Source organism: Carettochelys insculpta, chromosome 11, assembly GCF_033958435.1.
Source record: "Carettochelys insculpta isolate YL-2023 chromosome 11, ASM3395843v1, whole genome shotgun sequence".
Lineage (NCBI taxonomy): Eukaryota > Metazoa > Chordata > Testudines > Carettochelyidae > Carettochelys > Carettochelys insculpta.
The window spans coordinates 14,622,850-14,643,518 of NC_134147.1; the positions used below are offsets into that span (position 1 = coordinate 14,622,850).

Here is a 20,669-nt window from a genome sequence, read left to right on the forward strand (position 1 = left end):
GAAGATACAGACTAACTTGGCTACCCTTCTGATACTGTTCTCCTGCAGAATCTGGTTCTAGCTGCTTTCAGAGACAGGAAATGGTAATAGACATTGTTCTGATCCAGTGTAGCAATACCATTGTTTATTTTTGGGTACAGATGTGAATGAATGTGACAGCACTCCGTGCAGTCAGGAATGTGCCAATGTCTATGGTTCCTATCAGTGTTACTGCCGGCAAGGGTACCAGCTTGCAGAAGATGGCCATGCTTGTAAAGGTACGGCTACTGTTCATGCTATTCACTGTACTCTTCGTACATTGCTGGGAATATTGTGCCCTGCTGCAGTGGCCATGAAGGGTTGTTCCAGCCACTGACAATTACTGGAGTGCAGCAGTGTGCTGCGCATGCCGCCAGTCCTGGGGACTGTGAGCAAAGGATGGCAAAAGGCCAGAAATAATGTACGTATGCTATTGGGGCATTCCGTGCCCAGGGAAATTTCAGTCACCCAGTGAGACCAGATTTAAGTCTGCTTTGCTTCAGCAGAGCAATACAAATCTGACTTCACAGGGGCCACGATGTACAGCCAAACTTTGCTGGAGGAACCTTTGCGTGACTGAAGAAGGAGTGAGATTATTGCCCCGCTGTGGCAAGAGACTGAACTTTGATCAAGGAGGGGGATTAGTCAGATTGGTTTTTCTGAAACGCTGTCATCCAAACTCTGTGGAGTTTCGCACTCGTCCTGAGGAACTGCTGACTTTCTAATATTCACCATATAGTTATAAAATGAATGGGTTGGAATATGAACATTGTACTTGTGTTTCCGTGTGCAACCTGGGCCTCTTTTTCACATGTAAGCCCTGTCTGAAGCCTGAGCCTGGCAGCAGAGCTGAAGCATGTAACTAACCTTTGGGGCCCCCCCAGTAACATGGAATCCTGGGCAGTTGCCCTGCTTGCCACCCCTTAATGCTGGCCCTGCACGTACGTCCCCCATAAATCAGTCCTGTGGCCTCCACCCCAGGGCTGAACCCCACATGTGAGAAACAGAGCTCTTGGTGGTTTGAGTACCCCAAGAAGAACTCTGAATACCCCCAGGGGTACACATACCCATCTTTGACAACCACTGATCAACCTCTGTGGTACCGTAGCTGAGCTTAAGGCCTGCTCTGACTTCTATGTGCAGTAGTGGTGCCCTTGAAGCTGTTATGCTGTTGTAGATCACCAGGGAGCATCACATGGGTCATTGCCCCAGCTTGCTCTGACACAGAACTGCTCCAGAAGTAAGGAGCCAGTGGTTTCAGCTGTCTGTATAAGACAGCTTTGTGGCTTGCTTTGTGCTGGCTGAGGGGATGACGGATCTGGGCTTTTTGGTTTTGTTTGGGTTTTCTTAGCATCTGTTTACAAGACACCTGACATACTTGGGAGAGAATCTCTGTTTATGGAGGAGTCAAACATCTCACTCCTTCCACTAAAGTCTAAGGGAGCTCCCTGAGAAGTTCTGATGGAGTTCTGAACTTTGACACCTACAGGAGAGTATACACCCAGACGTGCAGCTGGTTTCTTGCTACTGTCCATCACTTCTAAGTTGTCACAAAGTAATTCCCCAAAATGTAAGTGGAGAGCAGGAGGGAACTTTGCACTGAACCCTTCATAAAACACCATTAACAGCCAGGAGTGCTGGAACAGTTTGTATAGTTGGTGTGCTGAGAGCCATTGGACCAAACTTTGAAACCTGGATATAATGGAAACCACCTTCATCCCCAGCTTCAGCACCTATATGAACAGCCCTGCACAAAAATCATGTTCATTGTTCAGTAGAACCCAGTATAGCTAAAGTGATGGATTATGTCAGACATCAGCTGTGTCGGAACTATCAGAATTTCCTTGTGTTCCATTTTCTCTTCATTTACATGTGTCGCTTCTCTAATGCTTTTGTAATCATTTAATTCCAGACATTGATGAGTGTACCCAAAGTGCAGGCATTCTTTGCACTTTCCGCTGTGTGAATGTTCCTGGCAGTTACCAATGTGCTTGTCCTGAGCAGGGATATACAATGGCAGCAAATGGAAGAACATGTCGAGGTGAGAATAAGATTAAGAGCCTGGAAAGATTGTATCTAGAGATTATTCTAAGCACGACCTAGAACTTTATGTTTGCCCAATCAAGCCTCCATTTCATGTAACAATCACCATAAAAAGGTCGACTTGTAGTTGCCACATATCTGTATCTGAGGTTTCAGTTTGCCCCCTGTATTTCGAGTAAGAAATAACTATGAACTATTTAATCCACTTCTTAATCGAAACCATTGTATTACACAAATTGAGGTAAATGTTTTCACACTTGGCTACCCAGCACTATATATATCAGATAAATCCATATATCTTCACCAAAGTAAGGGGGCCAATTTTCAGAAGTTACGAAATATCAAATTTCTAACTTTGGTGGAAGTTGTGGGAGCTCAGCACCCCTGAAAATTAGAAGACCATCATCGGGAGCCTAAACATGAACATACATGTTCGAAAACTGCCTTAACCTGTTGGCCGCCGCTGCTATATTTACCTGTGTTTTCACAGATATTGGGTGACCGTAGCACTCATTGGCCACAGATTGCTGCGAGGGGCCAGTGGGAGCAGCAGGAAGACACAGGGACACTGGACACACACATTTTGCAGGCTCTCATATAGATGCTTCTTTGAAAAGATGGTCTTATGGATTTCTTGCTAGAACAGTTTACAATCAGGTTACATAAATTGGCATGAATCAGTTAAGACAGTTTACACTGGCTTAGGATCTGGACCTTGAATGTTCCTCACCTACTCTATCCTATACTGAAAGTCACTAAAGTACTGTGTCCTTTGTATCATTTCTCTGATGGAATTTTCACTGTGCTGTGAATTCAAAGAGAGGAATTGTGAGCAGCTCCTCAACACAGAAAACATTTTTAAAAGCTGTTCAAATGTCACCCTAAGCCAAACTGGTGGGGTGGACACCATTGGCTGCAATATAAAAAAAAATTCCATTTTCACCTGGTCCCAATTTTGAGTGTTAGGGAGGGACCTAATTTATTTTAATTCACTTTTATTTCCTATGGTATTTTTTGCTGGACTTTTAAACTACTGCTGCTGGCAAGATCAAGTCTCATCTCTAACAGGGGAGGGCTGTGGTTTTCCTTTAAGAGTCTGTCTCCTCTACAGTGATTGAAAAAATCACAGAACACCGCACAGTCCGGATGGTTTTGTCTGTTAACGTTTATTTCATTTTAAAATCTCCTTGTGTTGTCTAGACTTTTGAGAAAACACAATGTGACTGCAAGATGTCTGCAAATCTTTTCAGCTCATGTTGGATCCCTGGTTTTGCATCTGGTTTTCAGAACTTTCAGCACTTTTAGAATCATGGTTTAGTACTAGGCATTTTTATGATTCAAGTAGCCATAGAATCATAGAATAGTAGAACTGGAAGGGACTTTGAGAGGTCATCAATCCAGTCCCCTGCCCTCATGGCAGGCCCTAGACCATCCCTGACAAGTGTTTGTCTCACCTACTCTTAAAAATCTCCAGTGATGGAGATTTCACAAACTCTTTAGGCAATTTATTCCGGTGTTTAATGCCAGTTGATGTCCAATCAGTGTCGAGTGGAAGAATTACTTCTTGTGTCTTACAACTCTCCTGTTAATACAGCCCAGAATTATGGGTTTGTTTGTTTGTTTGTTTTCCTTTTGGCAGTGTCACACTGACTTATATTTAGCTTGTGGTCCACTTTGACCTCTAGGTTCCTTTTTGCAGTACTGCTTCTTGGAAGGTGATTTCCCATTTTATGTATGCAAAGCTGATTGATTGTTCCTTCCTAAGTGGAACACTTTGGATTTGTCTTTATTGAATGTCATCCTATTTAGCTCAGCCCATTTCTCCACCTTGTCCAGTTCATTTTGAACATTCATCTATCCTCCAAAGTACTTGCAACCCTCCCATCTTGTTATCATCTGCAAACTCTGTAAGCATATTCTCTATGCCATTATTTACATCATTGATCAAGGTATTGAATAGAACTGGTTCCACAACTGATCTGCGGCACTCAATATGCGAGGTGTCTGACCTTCTTAATGAAAACTGAAACAAAGAAAACCTCTGCCATTGCCACATTTTCCGTTTGTTGTTTTTCCCTCTTCATTGAGTCCTTGGACTTCCTCTTACATATTTGTAGAATATTTTCTTGTTACCATTTATTCCCTAGCTAGTTTGAGCTCATTGTGCATTTGTCTTTCTAATTTTGCTTTTACATATTTGTGTTATTTGCTCATATGCATCCTTTTGGAATTTGACCTATTTTCCACTTTTTGTAGGGTTCCTTTGTAGGGTTCCTTTTTTTATATTTAGATCATTCTTCTGGGTAAGCCACGATGGTCCTTTGCCATAATTCCTATTTCTTCTACACAGTGGAAGAGTTCAGTCTTAGGCTACGTCTACACTAGCCCCAAACTTCAAAATGGCCACGCAAATGGCCATTTCGAAGTTTACTAATGAAGCGCTGAAATGTATATTCAGCGCTTCATTAGCATGCGGGTGGCCGTGGCACTTGGAAATTGACGCGCCTCGCCGCCGTGCGGCTCGTCCCGACGGGGCTCCTTTTCGAAAGGACCCCGCCAACTTCGAAGTCCCCTTATTCCCATCTGCTCATGGGAATAAGGGGACTTCGAAGTTGGCGGGGTCCTTTCGAAAAGGAGCCCCGTCGGGACGAGCCGCACGGCGGCGAGGCACGTCAATTTCGAAGTGCTGCGGCCACCCGCATGCTAATGAAGCGCTGAATATGCATTTCAGCGCTTCATTAGTAAACTTCGAAATGGCCATTTGTGTGGCCATTTCGAAGTTTTGGGCTAGTGTAGACATGGCTTTACACCCATAATAACATCTTATTTGAAAAACTTCCATTTAACTGATTTTTCTCTTAGGCCATTTCTACACATGCCACTTTCTTTGAAAGTGGCATGCTAATAAACAGCCCGAAATATGCTAATGGGGTGTGGATGCAAATTCCCTGTGCCTCATTAGCCTAAAGTCACATGGTTTGGAGTCCGGAAGACGTTCTTCCGGACTCCAAAACACTGTTTAGAAAATTTTTGGGAAGAAGGGGTCTCCGGAAGAAGGACTTCCTTCTGCTTTCTTGAAATCTACTGGCTTTATATTTCTGCCCAATGACTTGAAGCATCTTTGGATTTTGCTTTTCCTTAGAACCTGGTGTTGCATCAAATTTGCTTGCTGTTGGGTAAGAGCAGCAAAACTTAGTGTCTCTAAAGAAGTGAAAATGTTTGCAAAACGCTGATAAACAAACTGAAGCAAGTCATCTCCATAGAAGATGTGGCTATCAAATGATAATAAAGAAAAGATTGCAAGCCCCTTAGAACAGGAACCCCTGTCTTCTCTGCTTTTTGTATGGTGCCAAGCGTGCTGTCAGCTTTAACTAATGATGAATGATTATACCAAGAGGGAGGTAACCATTTTTTCACAGCCTATTTTAATATGCACTTTAATTTTAACATGACCTAAATGAGCATACTTTATTCCACCATTCCAAAACCCTGGGAACTATGAATCTTGATGTATGCACTAGAGATGAACTTGACCTACAAAATTCGGCTCTGGATTTCAAGTCCCGCATTTTGGCATTGTACATTTATCAGTTCTTTTCAGAAAGCGGCAGTCACAATGGGTAGGTAAACTGAGAGTCAGGTTTAGGGCACTTCTCCTTCAGATCCAAAACCACAGGCCTGCCTCTCTCTTTACAACATATATGTTGCATGCATGTACATATATTCGTATTCATATGTCATGATTGCACATGGTGCTTTGTAGAGGTATATACAGGCATATATGTGCATACCTTCAGGTTCGTATGTCATGATTGCACATTAGATTTACCACACATTTTCCCCATGTTTCCATTGACAGACATTGATGAATGTGCAATAGGAACGCACAATTGCTCAGCTGCAGAATCTTGCTACAACATCCAGGGCAGCTACCGATGCCTGTTGTTTGAGTGTCCTCAGAACTACAGAAAAGTGTCTGACATGTAAGTCCTGGCTGCTTATTGTAATGAACTCCTTCTGGCTGCACCTTTCCTCCTGCCCCACCCCAGACTGCTGTAATTCCCTGGTATTTGTGAAGTGCTCTCTGCTGTGGCCCGCTGGGCTGTGCCGTGAGCTCCTGCTGCTGCTATTTTAGAGCTCTGTGCTTTTACATTCACATTAGATCTGGTCGGAACTGGTGAGAGCAGCCTAGAGGGGGCTTCCAGGGCCTCCAGCTTGGACTCGGGGCTCCCAGCTCCTCAGCAGACTGGAAGCTCTGCAATCCCTGGTTCCTCAGGCTACCTAGCACTTCTGTTGCTGGGGTGCCAGGGCCCCAGACAACTCAAGGAGCCTGGGGAACATTTCACAAACACCAAAGGGAAACGTCATGTCAGCTTTTGCTGGGTGAAAGTTTGGAATGTCCAGACCTTGGCAAATTGGGGGGCTTGTTCCATTTCCGATAGATGGAGATATACTGGAGTTTACTGCAGAATGGGAATTGCAGGTTTCAGCCAGCTGTGATGCACATGTTCACTGTATGATCTGGGGCACTGGAACATCTGCTCCCCGACCCAAGGATCAATCGCCAGGACGAGTTATCCCATGAAAAAGGAAGCTGTGAATCACACACAGATGTGGAATGAGGGGCACCTGCTTTGTTCTGATTGTACATTGCCCTCACCCAAGTGGGGAAAGGCCAAAGCCATCCCTGCATTCCTTTGCACTGCATGCAGAGTGGTGCAGCTGCGCCCAGAAAGCAGCCAGGTCCCACCATTCACAGTCAAAGAAGATGGCTGTAGGCTGGCATTGGGAATGGGTTGGAAGGAAATACAAAAGCTATGGAGAAATCACAAATCCTTATCTCCCGTGCCTTAAATGTACGTGCATTGCATTCTTTGAAAGCTAGAACTGGGCAGTTTGGATACTACATGCACTTGTTAAGAGTTACTATATAACTGCCTCTGGAAGTGCAACTATTTGGCGTTTCATTAAACACAATCCCAGTCTTGCCCTTTGGTGACTCACAGATCACTCTTCCAAACATTAGGCTCCACACAGATGGACTTGTATGTCTTTTTCTGTAAGCTCACTGTGGAGCTTCCAAGCAGGGTAGAAGATGTTTTTGGGTTGTTGTTGTGCTTGGCCAGTTCCATCAGTTACAAATGTTTGGTGTTGGGAGTGGTCAGTAAAAGCAGAAGTTATGCAGTTGAAGCTTGGGGCTCTGCATATCTCTCTTAACACGTGCCAAAAGCTTGGTGCGACTCAATCAGATGTACACCTTCTAAGTCATAGTTACTGGAGTACTAATTGTGTCCTGTTTCTGCTTTCTCAGGAGGTGTGAACGCAACAATTGCTTTAACTATGTGGACTGCCAAAACACCCCTGTGCGAATTACTTACTATCAACTTAACTTTCAAACCAACATCGTAGTCCCAGCACATATTTTCCGTATTGGACCATCACCTGCCTATGCCGGAGACAACATAATCCTCACCATCAACAAAGGAAATGAAGAAAACTACTTCAGCACTAGGAAGCTTAACTCTTATACAGGCATCGTCTATCTTCAGCGACAAGTGAAGGAGCCTAAAGACTTTTTGTTAGATGTTGAAATGAAATTATGGCGTCAAGGAACATACACAACTTTTCTTGCCAAAATTTACATATTCATCACAGCTCATGCATACTGAAACACGTATTGACATTAAAATTTTTTGGTGCTATGCCCTTTTAACATTCTGCCAAAGCTTATTGCGGTGGAACTGGTATTTACTGTATCTAGCCTTCATATTACTTTTCTATCATTGCTGCAAACTTTTTTACTGGTTGTGTAAATTAACTTAATTTTTATTGACTTGTCTTTTGTGTAGTTCTTTAGCTATTAATTGGGCTGTATGTAAGTGAAGGAAGGATTTTAAAGGCAGTACCTCTGTTGTGTACGGGAATCTTCTTTTAGAATCACTCCAATGATTCCTTTGGCTCAGTTACAGCTATAAGATACTGGCACATATAGGAAAACAGTTTAGTGGGGTGCTTTGGTTTGTGCCACTGACTGGGGGGAAAATTGAGCAATTTCTGTTTAACACACATGTACAAACCTAAAATTTTGATTAGCCAAAAACTTCACTGAGGTGTCTCCACCCAGATGCTGTGGTGATAAAGGACATATAAGCACACAGACAGCTAGTGAACTTCACATTTATTTTCCCCCAACTTTAATAATATATCAATGAATGCAGAAAATACACAAACAAACCTGCCTCCCACACAAACAAATTAGAATTATAGGTATGACTTTACAGGGACTACTCTGATTATACATTAGCTAAACTATCATTCTTAAAAGGAAAGCCAAAGAGGAAGCATGTAATCAATTATTGTAACTCATTCAATAGCCTAGGTGTGCAATTAGATTAATAGATTGCACCTTTAAATAAACTGAACTTGTATATTCCAAGAAAATTACCTCAGGTATGGTACCTTCATGATGCAGAGGAAAATGCTAGTTAAATTAGCAGTTTGTATGATGTCATTAGGCCATAGTTTCAAAGTGGCTTTCCTCTTGTTTCATAGGAAACTGAATGTGGTCTGAAAGCCGAGGGCCAGGCATGAAATGTGTCATGTAATCCAAGTATTTGTTAGAACTTAGAGGCGAATATAAAAAAAAATGTTATAGATCTTGTTAAAAATCTCCAGTGATGTAATCATCTGAGCATCCTTTGACTTCGTTATAATTTGTATGCAAAATGTTCTTTATGAAAATCTTACCTCCTATATATAAATATTTATCACTCCGTAGTTAGTCTTCCATTCTCTCCTACAGTAGACCATATATTAACCAGTGTGCATTGTATATAAAATGAGAAAAGCCAAAGCCTATGCCTTTTATGCCATAATTATCACCTTTTTGTAAAATATTAACTTGTTATGTGAATTAAAAAATTTAAAGGTTATCTGTGGGACAAAGGGGGAGATGTACTCTATTCATTATATCCCATGATCAATTCTACCATTTCAAATGTCTTTTTTAAAAAAATTTGGACTTATTCCTGATAATAAAATACAAACTCTTTTGTACCTAACTTTATACATATCCACGACTGTAGAAAATTAATGTTTATTCTTTAGCTGTAAATTCTGGAATATCTGTAGGTTGCGTACATCAAACTTATCCTTCCTGTTCTGTCAGGCTCCTTTCTGTAAAAGTGGTCTTTCTTCCACATGACTTCTGTTTTCTATAGTTAATGGACTTAAGAAATTACCAGTAAAGTGCCAGTTGGAAACACTGTGTTTATGCAATTCATCATTTCAAGTAACTGTATCTCTGCAATTCAAGGACTGCAAGATGAAGTGGCAGTGCCACAATAGGTACAAAAGTCTTTCAGATTCATTATGCAGCTTGCACATTAAAAAGGTGATAAAGTTCTCCAGGCCCCAGTAGGGCACATCAAGAATTACTAAAACCCAAAGTTCTCCATCAGCATTAGTATTTGATTGAGTGTAAATGCCATTCAAGCTCCAGCAGTCTGCCCTGTCAGAGAATTAATGGACAAGTGATTTGTTACTTCTGCTGACTAAAAGCAACAACAGTCAATCATTATGTTAAGCCTCTGGCAGTTTGAAATCCTGGCTTTTCATTCCCTAGGACAGGTAATTGATGAACAAAGTTCTGGAAAAAGGCTTTGCATACTATAATATAAAAAGATTTTGCAGTGTTGAACATTGTCTTCATCAGCACTGCAACCCATAGCCACCCAGAAAGGAGAGAATGACCTCTCTGCTCTACCTATCAGCAGTATTCTCTCTAATATTTCCGAGCCCTGAACAGAATGAGTTGTTATGTGCACCAGGGTGGTGGTGGTGTGTGACATGGAGGTAATGGGTGAGACATCATCTTCATATTGGTGCACATGACAAAATTTAAGTGGCAGGTGGGGGCAGGGAAAAGGGTTCTGAGTGTGGGAGAGGGCTCTGGTCTGGGGCAGAAGGCTGAGGGGCAAGGTTGTGAGGGGTCTGGCTGGGGTGCAGATTCTGGGGTGGGTTGGGGGATGAGAGGCTCTGGGCTGGGACAGACAGTTGGGGTGCGAGGACTTTGGGGGGCAGTTTAGCGAGAGCTTAGGGTCTCAAACTTTTTCGTTCTGAGGTTCTCCCAAGATGCTGTAAGAATGCCACAGCCAGGGGCAGCACAACTATTTTCCTTCATGTAAGTGCCACTGCTGATGTTAAGGGGTTGCAAGCAGGGCACTTGCCCAGGGCCACAGGAGTTACCGTGAAGCTAAGCTGTTCAGGGTTGGCTTTCAGCCCTGGGCTGCTTGGGCTTTCTTCATTGGACCCTAGAGAATCTGATGCTGCCATGCCTGGTGGACTCCAGAAACCTGTTCAAGGCCCCCACTAGGGGACACAGGGCCCTGGTTGTAAACCGCTGTTATATCCTGCGCAATGGTAGAAGTCATATGCTGCACAGGTTCACCAATGGGGGTGAAGGGGAGGGTAAAGGGGCAATTGCCCCAGGACCCAGCATTTCAAAGGGGCTGGGAGCTCCAGCCACCACCACTGCCATAAGCAAATATATTGCCTAGTGTCTTTAGCTTGTGTAGAACCATTTCATAGTCATACCCTGAACTCAACTGCCAAGTGCCTAGACTCCAGTTTTCCAGTCCCTGATTCTGCTTTCCTTCTGCTTCAGCCTATATTAGTCCCCCACTCTCTCTTGCCCTGGCTCCAGGCCCAATGGTTTTCAAGGGGCTGATCTGGACCACACGCCTGTGTGTGGAGTAAGACAGTCTCCTATCAGTAGACTAGTTGGAATTGTCACCTGGTCGGGTTTTTCCCAATCTTTTCACTTTTTTGTGGAAGCTGCCCTGGGAAATCTGCAGGGGTGCTCAGCACATGCTGCAGCTGGCCAGATTTGTGGGAATAGGGTCATCCTAAAAGTTCCAGTCTTGTGCAGCTCAGAAGTGGCAGTCCTCCAGATGACTCACAAGCAGACTTCAGCAGGTGCAGGGCTGCTTGTGAGGATGGTGAGTGAAGCCAGCTGCAAAATGTCCCCACAGCCTCCTAGGATCCCTTAGTCCTGCCTCGTGGGATGTGGAGGGATCAGGGATAAGGGCTCTCCCAGTGTTGCTGGAGCACACTGCACCCTGAGCCCTGGGGATGTACTTCACTTTGCTGCTCTGGAGCCAGCAATACCCAGCATGTGTTCCTCTGATTCCTTCAGAGGATGTCAAAACAAATGTATTTTCTTGCCGGGGTGACTCAGTTGAGAGCTGACACACCACAGTCTCAGATTACATGGTAGTTCAGAACACAGCCTTCTGCAGCTGCAACCACCCTATTGAGACAGCCACCAAAGTAGTTAATTATGTCCTTGATGTACTCATGGGCTTCTTAATGGACACCTGAATCCCATCAACAGCACCATCACAGTTAGGAGACAGCATGGGCAGTAGAGTTTTCCCCACAGTTTGCCATATTCCTAGTGCTAGCGTGTCAGTGGTGGGTGGTGGGTGCTATGCACATTAGGATGCACTCAGTCTTAGTATGCTGCAGTGTGAGTACCAGAGCTTTAGGTTTGAGCATGAGTCAGAAAATTCTTAACCTAGGCTTAAAATGCACTGAGATCCTCATGCCCTGGTTCCCTGACGCAGCTCATCTGACGCAAGACCCACTAACTCTGTGCTTATGTGATTGTGTAGCTATCACCTCTGGGGCTACTTTAGGGCCTCCTCTGGCTGTCCCAGCCAGGACTTTCTCGAGCTGCGACTTAAAAACATCTTGGGGTGGGGGAGATTTATATGTTAAAAAATCAGTATTTACGTTAAATAAAAAATTACATTTAAATTAATTTAAAATCACCTTTTATCTGCTCTGGCAGCAGTCAGCCAGATGTCCTGCTTTTGCTAAGGGAGCGGTCACATCTCTAAACTGTATTTCCACATTTAAATTTATACATTATATTTTCATACATTTGCAAGTGATCAGAACTGTGCTTTGCACACACCTGGTCATGTAGTCCTGTATTTATACTTAGTAGTGCTTACTTGTCTTAGTACTTTCCTTGGCTTTAAAGAGACAGCGTAGCCTCCTAGTGGGCTTAGCACTGGAGCGGGATTCCTGATATGTGTGTTCTACTCTTATTTCTTCCACCTGCTGGATGATTGACACTGGGCAAATCGTCCCCTGTGACTTTGCACATTTGTAAAACAGGAATAAGGACACTTCCTATTTGAAAAGCTTTGAATTCTACTGATGAAAGGTGACAGATAAGAACCTCACTATTATTATTATTTATTACTGATATAAAAAGTACTACTCCAAATATGACAAACTCAATTACAGAAGTGAACCCACAATTTGCATAACAAAGAGGTGTAGTATCAAACTCGTGCTTTCTATTTATTTGCCTATTATTAGTAGGTTTAGTGGCTAGAATGTAAATCTTACTGGCTTCTTTGGTTTTTGTCTCATGACTTGAAATCTCACTGAGGCAATTCTCTGAACAGCAGAAGCATAAGATACATAAATTACAAATGGCAGCAAAGATTTGTGAATTTGTGATCTTGCTAGGTTAAGTGTTGGTTTTCACTTGTTCACAGTTCAAATATCCTCACAAAACCAATCTTATCATATGCTGATTGCCACAGAAGGGGGATGTGATGGGGGTGTACCAGCCCCACACTGGCACTGAAAGGGCTAGGAGCCCTGCACTACCAGCTGAGAAACCATGCCCCCAAAGCCCTGCTGGGCATGCTCCCCTGGGAAGGCAGCTTTAAAAGGCAGTAATCCAGCTCAGTCAAGGGAAGCATCTGGAGAAGATGGCTGCTGTCAGAGGCCCTTGCTGTGGAATTGCAGGCATCAGGATGGGAAGACCCTTCTGGCCCAGAGGACCTGGAACTCAAGGAGACCTGAAGGGTCTGTTTCCCAGATGAACCCAGGGACCCTAGCAGCCTGCAACCCTGACCCCAGGGACCAGGGCAGGAAGGGGCCCAGTGGAGGGGAGGGAATAGTAGCTCCCCTCTGGTTGACTCAGTGTGTTGTGATTGGACAAGGAGGAAGGCGATACACCTCTGCCAGCAAGACCCTACAGTAGGCCTGAAGAGGTGTAAGCTACTGACTTTAGCTGCTAAGCCTTGCTGCCCTGGCTGCAGGGGTGTGGGCTACTGGTTAGGGCCAAGGGCCCCATAAAACCTGGTGGTGGGGGCAGAGAGACCAAGGGACTCCCAAGCCTCAGACAGGGAAATTGATCAGTGGGCTTATGTCTTTCTTCCAAGGTGGTCATTATTTTTCTTGAACCCTTTATCGAATACTGATATGGGGTATATTATGCTACCCACATGTTTGGAATAGAACCCAAGGTAAGAACCCTTGTGGTCATGCAATTGAAAGGTAGCCTTCTGCAATGCAATGTGCCTCAGTGCACTCTTCCAGCCACCATTTCTAACTAGCAGAATGGAACAGTCTACTGTTGTTGGTAAAGATGTATTAAGGAGGGGCGTCAGTGGTGGGCACGTGCTTTGGGGGTGTGTGGTATGGCTGTGCGGATGGCGGTGCCCACAGAGGCCGGTGGTGGTGCGCCCGGCTCAGCTTGCCTGGGCTTTCAGGCCCAGTCCTGTGATCCCTGCACACGCGTCCTGCAGGAGCTTCGTGGGACTCCATGGGCAGCTGCAGCCAGAAGAAGAGTTGGTAGCTTTGATGGGGACCCAGGTCGTGGCTGGGCTGCGAGATTGGCACCTTCCTGAAGGAAGTGGGGCTGCAGCAGTGCGTGGCTGACTGTGGACAGGCTGGAGGAGGGGGGATCTGGGGGCTATGAGAGCTGATGGGCAGCAGTGTAGTGAGGTGGGAGGACATGGGAGTCGATGGGGGGCAAGGGGGCAGGGAGGGGGGATCTGGGGATGATGGTAGCTGATGAGAGGCAGAGGAGTGGGGAGGAGGGTCCTGGGGAGGGAAGGCGGTCATCAGGCCACGGAGAGCTATGGGGACACGTGGTGCCAGGGAGGTGCAAGAGGAAGTGGGATCGTTACCCACACTCTCCATGCCCCACTGCCTTGTGGGTTATCCTGGGAAGGAGCAAGGCTAAGGGAATAAACCCTGACAGAAAATCCGGAGGGGAGTCCTAAGGCGGTTCTGTGCCAACTTCTGGCATTGACCCGGCAACTCCTGCAGCTGAGCTGGCACCAGACGTAGAGATTATCCTCTCCTTTGGATTATATCAGTAAAGCTGAGGGGGAATACTGGCGTCTGGGCGGCACAGGGTCCTAAAAAAATTGCCCAGGCTCGCACCTGGAGAGGTACTCCAGCATTGCTTAACAGTGTTGAACCAACACGGGAGGTAACAGATACTGGTTATAAGCTATTGCTCATAGAGAACGTAGAGAACGAGCACCAGGGGTTGCTTTCGACAGTGGGAGAGATCATCGCATCTCACTGGACAGTCACCGCCCACCTCAAGCTGGGCAGCCTCCAGCCAGAAGGGTACTGTCCTGCCACAGTTCACCTGTCTCACTGGGTGCGTGAGGCTGACAAGTGACTGAAATTTGAGCACCAGGCAAACCAATAAGAAAATCAACAAGAAAAGGAAACCATCAAAGTTTTAAGCTTGCTTACTGGAATGTGCGGACCATGCTGACCAGTTTGACTGAAGATCTTCAGGAGATCAGCGACACCTGAAAAACCGCTGTAATCAATGAGGAACTGAAGAGGCTCCAAGCTGACATAGCTGCTGTACAAGAGATGCGACTCACAGATTCGGGATCTCTAAAGAAAAAGGACTACACCTTTTTCTGGCAGGGTAAAGCCCAAGATGAACCCAGGGAGCATGGTGTTGGCTTTGCTATCAGAAACACCCTTCTACAAATGGTGGAATTAGTCATGGGCGGATCAGAAAGACTCCTTAAGGTCATACTTCAAACTTGCGCTGGTCCTGTCCACCAGATCAGCGCTTACGCGCCAATCCTGTACACCACACCAGAAGTAAAAGACAAGTCCTATGACATGCTTAGTGCTGTCATAGCGCAAATACCTGCTCGCGAACAACTGTATGTTTTGGGTGACTTCAATGCAAGAGGTGGAGCCGATCGTGACTCATGGCCTTCCTGCTTAGGCCACTTTGGTGTGGGAAAAATGAATGCAAATGTACAGCATCTTCTTGAACTTTGCACGTACCACAATCTGTGCATCACAAACACATTTTTCCAAACCAAGCCACAGCACAGAGTGTCATGGAGACACCTATGCTCGAAACACTGACATCAACTAGACGTGGTCATTGCTAGACGTGATAACCTCAAAAATGTCCTTCTGACACGCAGCTATCATAGTGCCGACTGCGATACAGATCACTTGCTAGTTTGCTCCAAACTCAAGGTGAGACCTAAGAAGCTGTAGCACTCTAAACCAACTGGGAGGCCCTGTCTTGATGCCAGAAAGACAGCAAACTCAGAGAGAGCTGAGAAGTTCAGAGTGACCCTCGAGGAGAATCTGTGCAGCAGCCCTGGGGGTGCCGATGTGACATCCAGATGGCAGCATCTGAGGGATACAATTTACAACACGGCCTTGTCGGTGTTTGGAAGAAGAGCTAGAAACGCAAATACTGGTTCAAAGCTAACTCTGATGAGATGATTCCAGCCATCAAAAAGAAGCACACTGCACTCCTGGAGTACAAACGCTTGCTGAGCCAGAGTACCCTGCAAGCACTCAGAGCAGCCAGAAAAACAGTACAGCAGACAGCCAGGCGCTGTGCCAACAACTACTGGCTCGAGTTATGCAACAGCATCCAGACCAGTGCTGACTCTGATAATCTCAGGGGAATGTACGAGGGCATCAGGAAGGCATTAGGACCCACCCAGAACAAGATGGCACCTCTGTAATCCAAATCTGGTGAAGTCATCACTGACAAAGCCAAACAGATGAAGTGCTGGGTCGAGCACTACTCCGAGCTGTACTCACGCGAGAACGTTGTGGTTGATACAGCCCTCAATGTCATCAAGCTCCTACCAGTAATGGACAAACTGGATCAGGAACCAACTGTTGACGAACTGAAGAAAGCCATTGACAGCATTGCAGTAGGAAAGGCGCCAGGCCAGGATGGTATACCACCAGAGGTAATCAGGTGTGCCACGGACACCCTCCTGGAACCCCTACGTGAGCTACTGTGCCTGTGCTGGAGAGAGGGAGAGGTTCCACAGGATATGCGCAACACTAACATCGTAACCTTATATAAGAACAAAGGAGACAGAAGCGACTGCAACAATTACCATGGAATCTCCCTCCTAAGCATCACTGGTAAACTGTTCACTCGCATCATCCTCAGCAGACTCCAGAAGATTGCTGAGAGGGTGTATCCTGAATCACAGTGCAGATTCCATGCAGAGAGATCTACCATTGACATGGTCTTGTCTCGGAGGCAGCTGCAGGAGGAATGCAGGGAGCAGAGGAAGCCACTCTATATTGCCTTCATCGACCTGACCAAGGCCTTCGACTTGGTCAGCAGGGATGGACTGTTCAAACTGCTCCACAAGATAGGCTGTCCACCACGGTTACTCAAGATGATCCAGTCTTTCCTTGAAGACACGAGAGGAACCATCCAATATGTCAGCACATTATCAGATGTTTTCAGCATCAGGAGCGACGTCAAACAAGGATGCGTCCTTGCTCCAACATTGTTCGGGATCTTCTTCGCACTCCTCCTGAAGCACGCCTTTGGATCTTCAACACAGGGCATCCTTTTGTACACAAGATCTGATGGGAAACTGTTTAATCTTGCAAGGCTGAAGGTTAAATCTAAGGTGCAGGAAGTCCTCATCAGAGATATGCTGTTCGCAGATGACGATGCTGTAGTGTCACACGCAGAAGACTAGCTTCAGAAACTGCTGGATCAGTTCTCCAAAGCATGCAAGGACTTTGGGCTTTCCATCAGCCTAAAGAAGACAAACGTACCTGGTCAGGACATTACTGAACCTCCATCAATCAGCATCGACAAGTATATGTTAGAGGTCGTCCACGAGTTCGTTTACCTCAGGTCCACCATCACTGACACCCTGTCATTGGAGACTGAACTAAATAGGAGGATCGGAAAAGCAGCCACAACTCTGTCCAGACTCAGCAAGAGAGTGTGGAATATCATCAAGTTGTACACCCACACCAAAATGCAAGTCTACAGAGCCTGCATCCTCAGCATCCTCCTTTACAGCAGTGAGTCTTGGACCCTGTACGCTTGCCAGGAAAAGAGGCTGAATGTCTTCCACTTGCGCTGCCTCAGGCGCATCCTTGGAATATCATAGAAGGACAGAGTGTCCAACACCGCTGTCCTTGAGCAAGCTGGAATCCCAGCCATGCACACCCTCCTCGGGCAGCGTCGGCTCCGCTGGCTTGGCCACGTCCACAGGATGAATGATGGAAGGATCCCAAAAGACATCCTGTATGGCAAGCTTGTCTCTGGCAAAAGAGCTCCCGGACCCCCACCAATTGCGCTACAAAGATGTTTGCAAGAGGGACCTCAGGGAGGTAGACATCGAGCCGGACAGCTGGGAGGAGCTGGCAGACGATCCCAGCAGATGGAGGCAGGAACTATACAAGGGCCTTCGGAAGGGTGAGATGAGGATCAGACAGCTAGCAGAGGAGAAGCGAGCCCACAGAAAGCGCAGTAAGGACCTGCCAGACACCCATTACACATGCAACAGATGCAGCAAGGACTGTCACTCTCATGTGGGCCTTCACAGTCACAGTCGACGCTGCAAATGATGATTCCAAATGGAACTACAAAGGGCGCGATCCACAGTCTACATAGACTGAAGGATGCCTACTACTACTACTATTAAGCAGGTTGTTTGTTATTAATGTTAAGGCAGGAACGGACCAGATGATTCCTTTTAATTCACTATTTTAATCGTATGTATGACACAAGATTTTAAATCTTTCATCAGATGTGTTATGCTTGCGTTTTCTCAACATTGTTGTCGAAGAAGAATAGCTGATAGATGTAAGGCAGAAATAACCATAAGTTACCTGTAGGTTAGAATCCTAGGGCTGGAAGGGATCTCTGGAAGTCATCTAGTACAGCCTCCTGCTTCAAGCAGGATCAACCCCAACTAAATCATCCCAGCCAGGACTTTCTTACACTGGTACTTAAAAACCTCTAGGGATGGAGATTCCACCACCTCTCTAGGTAACACATTCCACTGTTTCACTATCCTTCTAGTGAAAGAGTTTTTCCTAATGTCCAACCTACACCTCTCTCTCTCTGTTAACTTTAGACCATTGCTCCCTGTTCTGCCATCTGTCACTACAGACAATAACCTCTCTCCATCCTCTTTAGAGCTCCACTTCAGGAAGTTGAAGGTTGCCATCAAATCACCCCTCACCTGTCTCTTGTCAAACGAAATAAGCCCAGATCCCTCAGCCTCTCCTCAGAGGTCATGTGCTCCAGCCTCTCCAGGTTGTGTTGTGTGTTTTGGCTTTTTTTGGGGTGGGGAGGGGAATGCCCCCCCCCCGTCTACTTTCTTAGTTTTGGCAGAACTTCCTGGCTTGCAAAATTCAGGGACAACCCTATTTCTGGGTTTCTCCTTATTTGGGACAAGTGCCCTTATCATCCTTGCCAAGAATAACCAGCGTTGAGTGGCAAAGATCCAGAAACTTGCCACAATCACTTAACAGTTTTACGTTTCCCATTGAAAGGTACTGCTGGTATGACTAGTCCAACAGTACAGACAGTTAAAGTTTGTGACTGTAGGTGTTTGCTGGATTAGAAGTAGCTGGAATGTTTTCCCTGTCATTTAATTTTATTTCATAAACATGTCTTTCAGAGAGCTGCTGGCATCCTCCTCAGCTCTTGCATTTTCATTTTGACACAGGGATGAAAGATTATTTTTTAACTCAAATTAAGCCTGGTTTTGGAATCGCTTGGAAACAAAAATATTTCCATTTATTTGAACGGCATTTCAGTCTTCTCAAGGTATGTGCAGTGTGCTGAAGGGCTCTGGGCACCATGATTGTTTCTTTACACTCATTGGCTGTGCCCAGACTAGCACTTTTCACTGAAAATAATTTTGAAATGTGTGGCTCTTTCAAAATGCGCCTGGGAGCAATTACACACAAGTGCTATTTCAAAATTCATATTGAAGGAATGCAGCCGGCATTTTGAAATTGTGCTTCCACTCCCGTGTTGGGAAGCGTGCCTTATTCTGAAGTTCGTATCAGAAGAAACCATGTAGCTGCACCCCAGACCTCTATTTTGAAAGAGTGGGTCTCCCATGGCACCAGCCCACTGGAGCACAGGGACATTCCAGGCAGCCTCAGTGGGGCTCTATCATCTCTGGCTCTGGTCACTTTTAAAGCTGCAAGGACCCAGAAACCCCGTGCAGAAAGTTGAGAGCATTCAGGCAGCCACAGGCACACAAGCCGGTGGCCCCTCCCTGCAGCACCCCCACAACACAGCCAACTGGTCCCAAAAGGGACATAGCCAGGAGCCCAGCACCCTCTGCACCCCGTGGGCATATGAAGCAGTCCTGCTGCGGACACTGGGGCAGCAGCAGAACCCCAGAGCCTTCTCACAGCTGTCAGCAGGCCTATCACCTGAGGCCACCGCCACCAGACTGCAGACCAAGTCTGCTCTAAAGAGAAAGAAATGCAGCAGGGGTCTTGTAAGTCCAGGACGCTGCAAGCTGGTTGGGGGCAGCGCCCGCAAGCTGCACCTATTATGAATATTTGGACCAGCTCCTGGGGACGAAGGAGCCAGCTGCCCCAGGTGAGGTCATCAACACAGCTGAGCCAGAGGAGGCACCCCAGGAGGCTGCAGAGGGACAAAAAGCCAGACCCCTCCATGGAGCCCACCCCCGCAGCACTTGAAGCAGGTACAACAGACCAAGCAGATCAGAGATGGTGTGAGGGGTCCAGGGATGGCACATTGGTCATCACCCTCCTATACCAGTCCTCGACACAGGCAACCTCCAGCCTGGCCTCCCTAGAGCTGCTCGGGGGACCCTCAGACCTGGACATCCTGGGGTAGGGGGAGAGGGCACAGCTGGTGGAGGGAGGGCATGGCCAGCCCGCACCATTAGCTCCCCTGCAGCTCACCCCCAGTGCTGCCACCCTAGCTGCCTTGCTCCCGGCAGGCATCTCCCCAGCCTCCCAAATGCAACTGGGGTGGTGGCTGATGGCCAGCATGGCCACCCCTGAACCAGTCCCCACAGCCCCCCTAGCCCCACCCACAAACCCTGCTGAGGCTGAGGGCACAGCACCCCCATCTCATCCCTACCTCCCCATGGTCCTGTGCCTGTCCCAGCCTCCTGCCTCTCTGTTTCAAAATGTGAGCTTTTGATTTGTACTTTTGAAAGTTCACATTTTGAAATTTGTCTGTAGTGTGGCCACAGCCATTGTGTTGGAATCACCAAAGAGAATGGTGAACAGAGACCTTTTGGGTAGGGCTACACAGCAAGATTATTTTGAAATAACTTTGACATCTACCACTTATCTTGAAATTTATATGAGGAATAGCACCTATTTTGAAATAGCAATGAAGGGTCCTGTGGCACCTTATAGACTAACAGAAAAGTTTTGAGCATGAGCTTTCGTGAGCACAGTCCATGCTCACGAAAGCTCATGCTCAAAACTTTTCTGTTAGTCTATAAGGTGCC

At 46.2% G+C, this 20,669-nt stretch overlaps 1 protein-coding gene across 1 annotated transcript in view; it reads left to right on the top strand.

The window, feature by feature from the left end:
- The window catches only part of FBLN2 (fibulin 2), a 172,779-nt gene extending 163,459 nt beyond the window's left edge, over positions 1–9,320 (top strand). The window contains 4 exon segments of the mRNA XM_075005311.1: positions 141–257; positions 1,931–2,059; positions 5,921–6,044; positions 7,373–9,320. Coding sequence (XP_074861412.1) covers positions 141–257; positions 1,931–2,059; positions 5,921–6,044; positions 7,373–7,730 — 728 coding nt within the window. The 3' untranslated portion in view covers positions 7,731–9,320.
- The last annotated feature ends 11,349 nt before the right edge of the window (positions 9,321–20,669 follow it).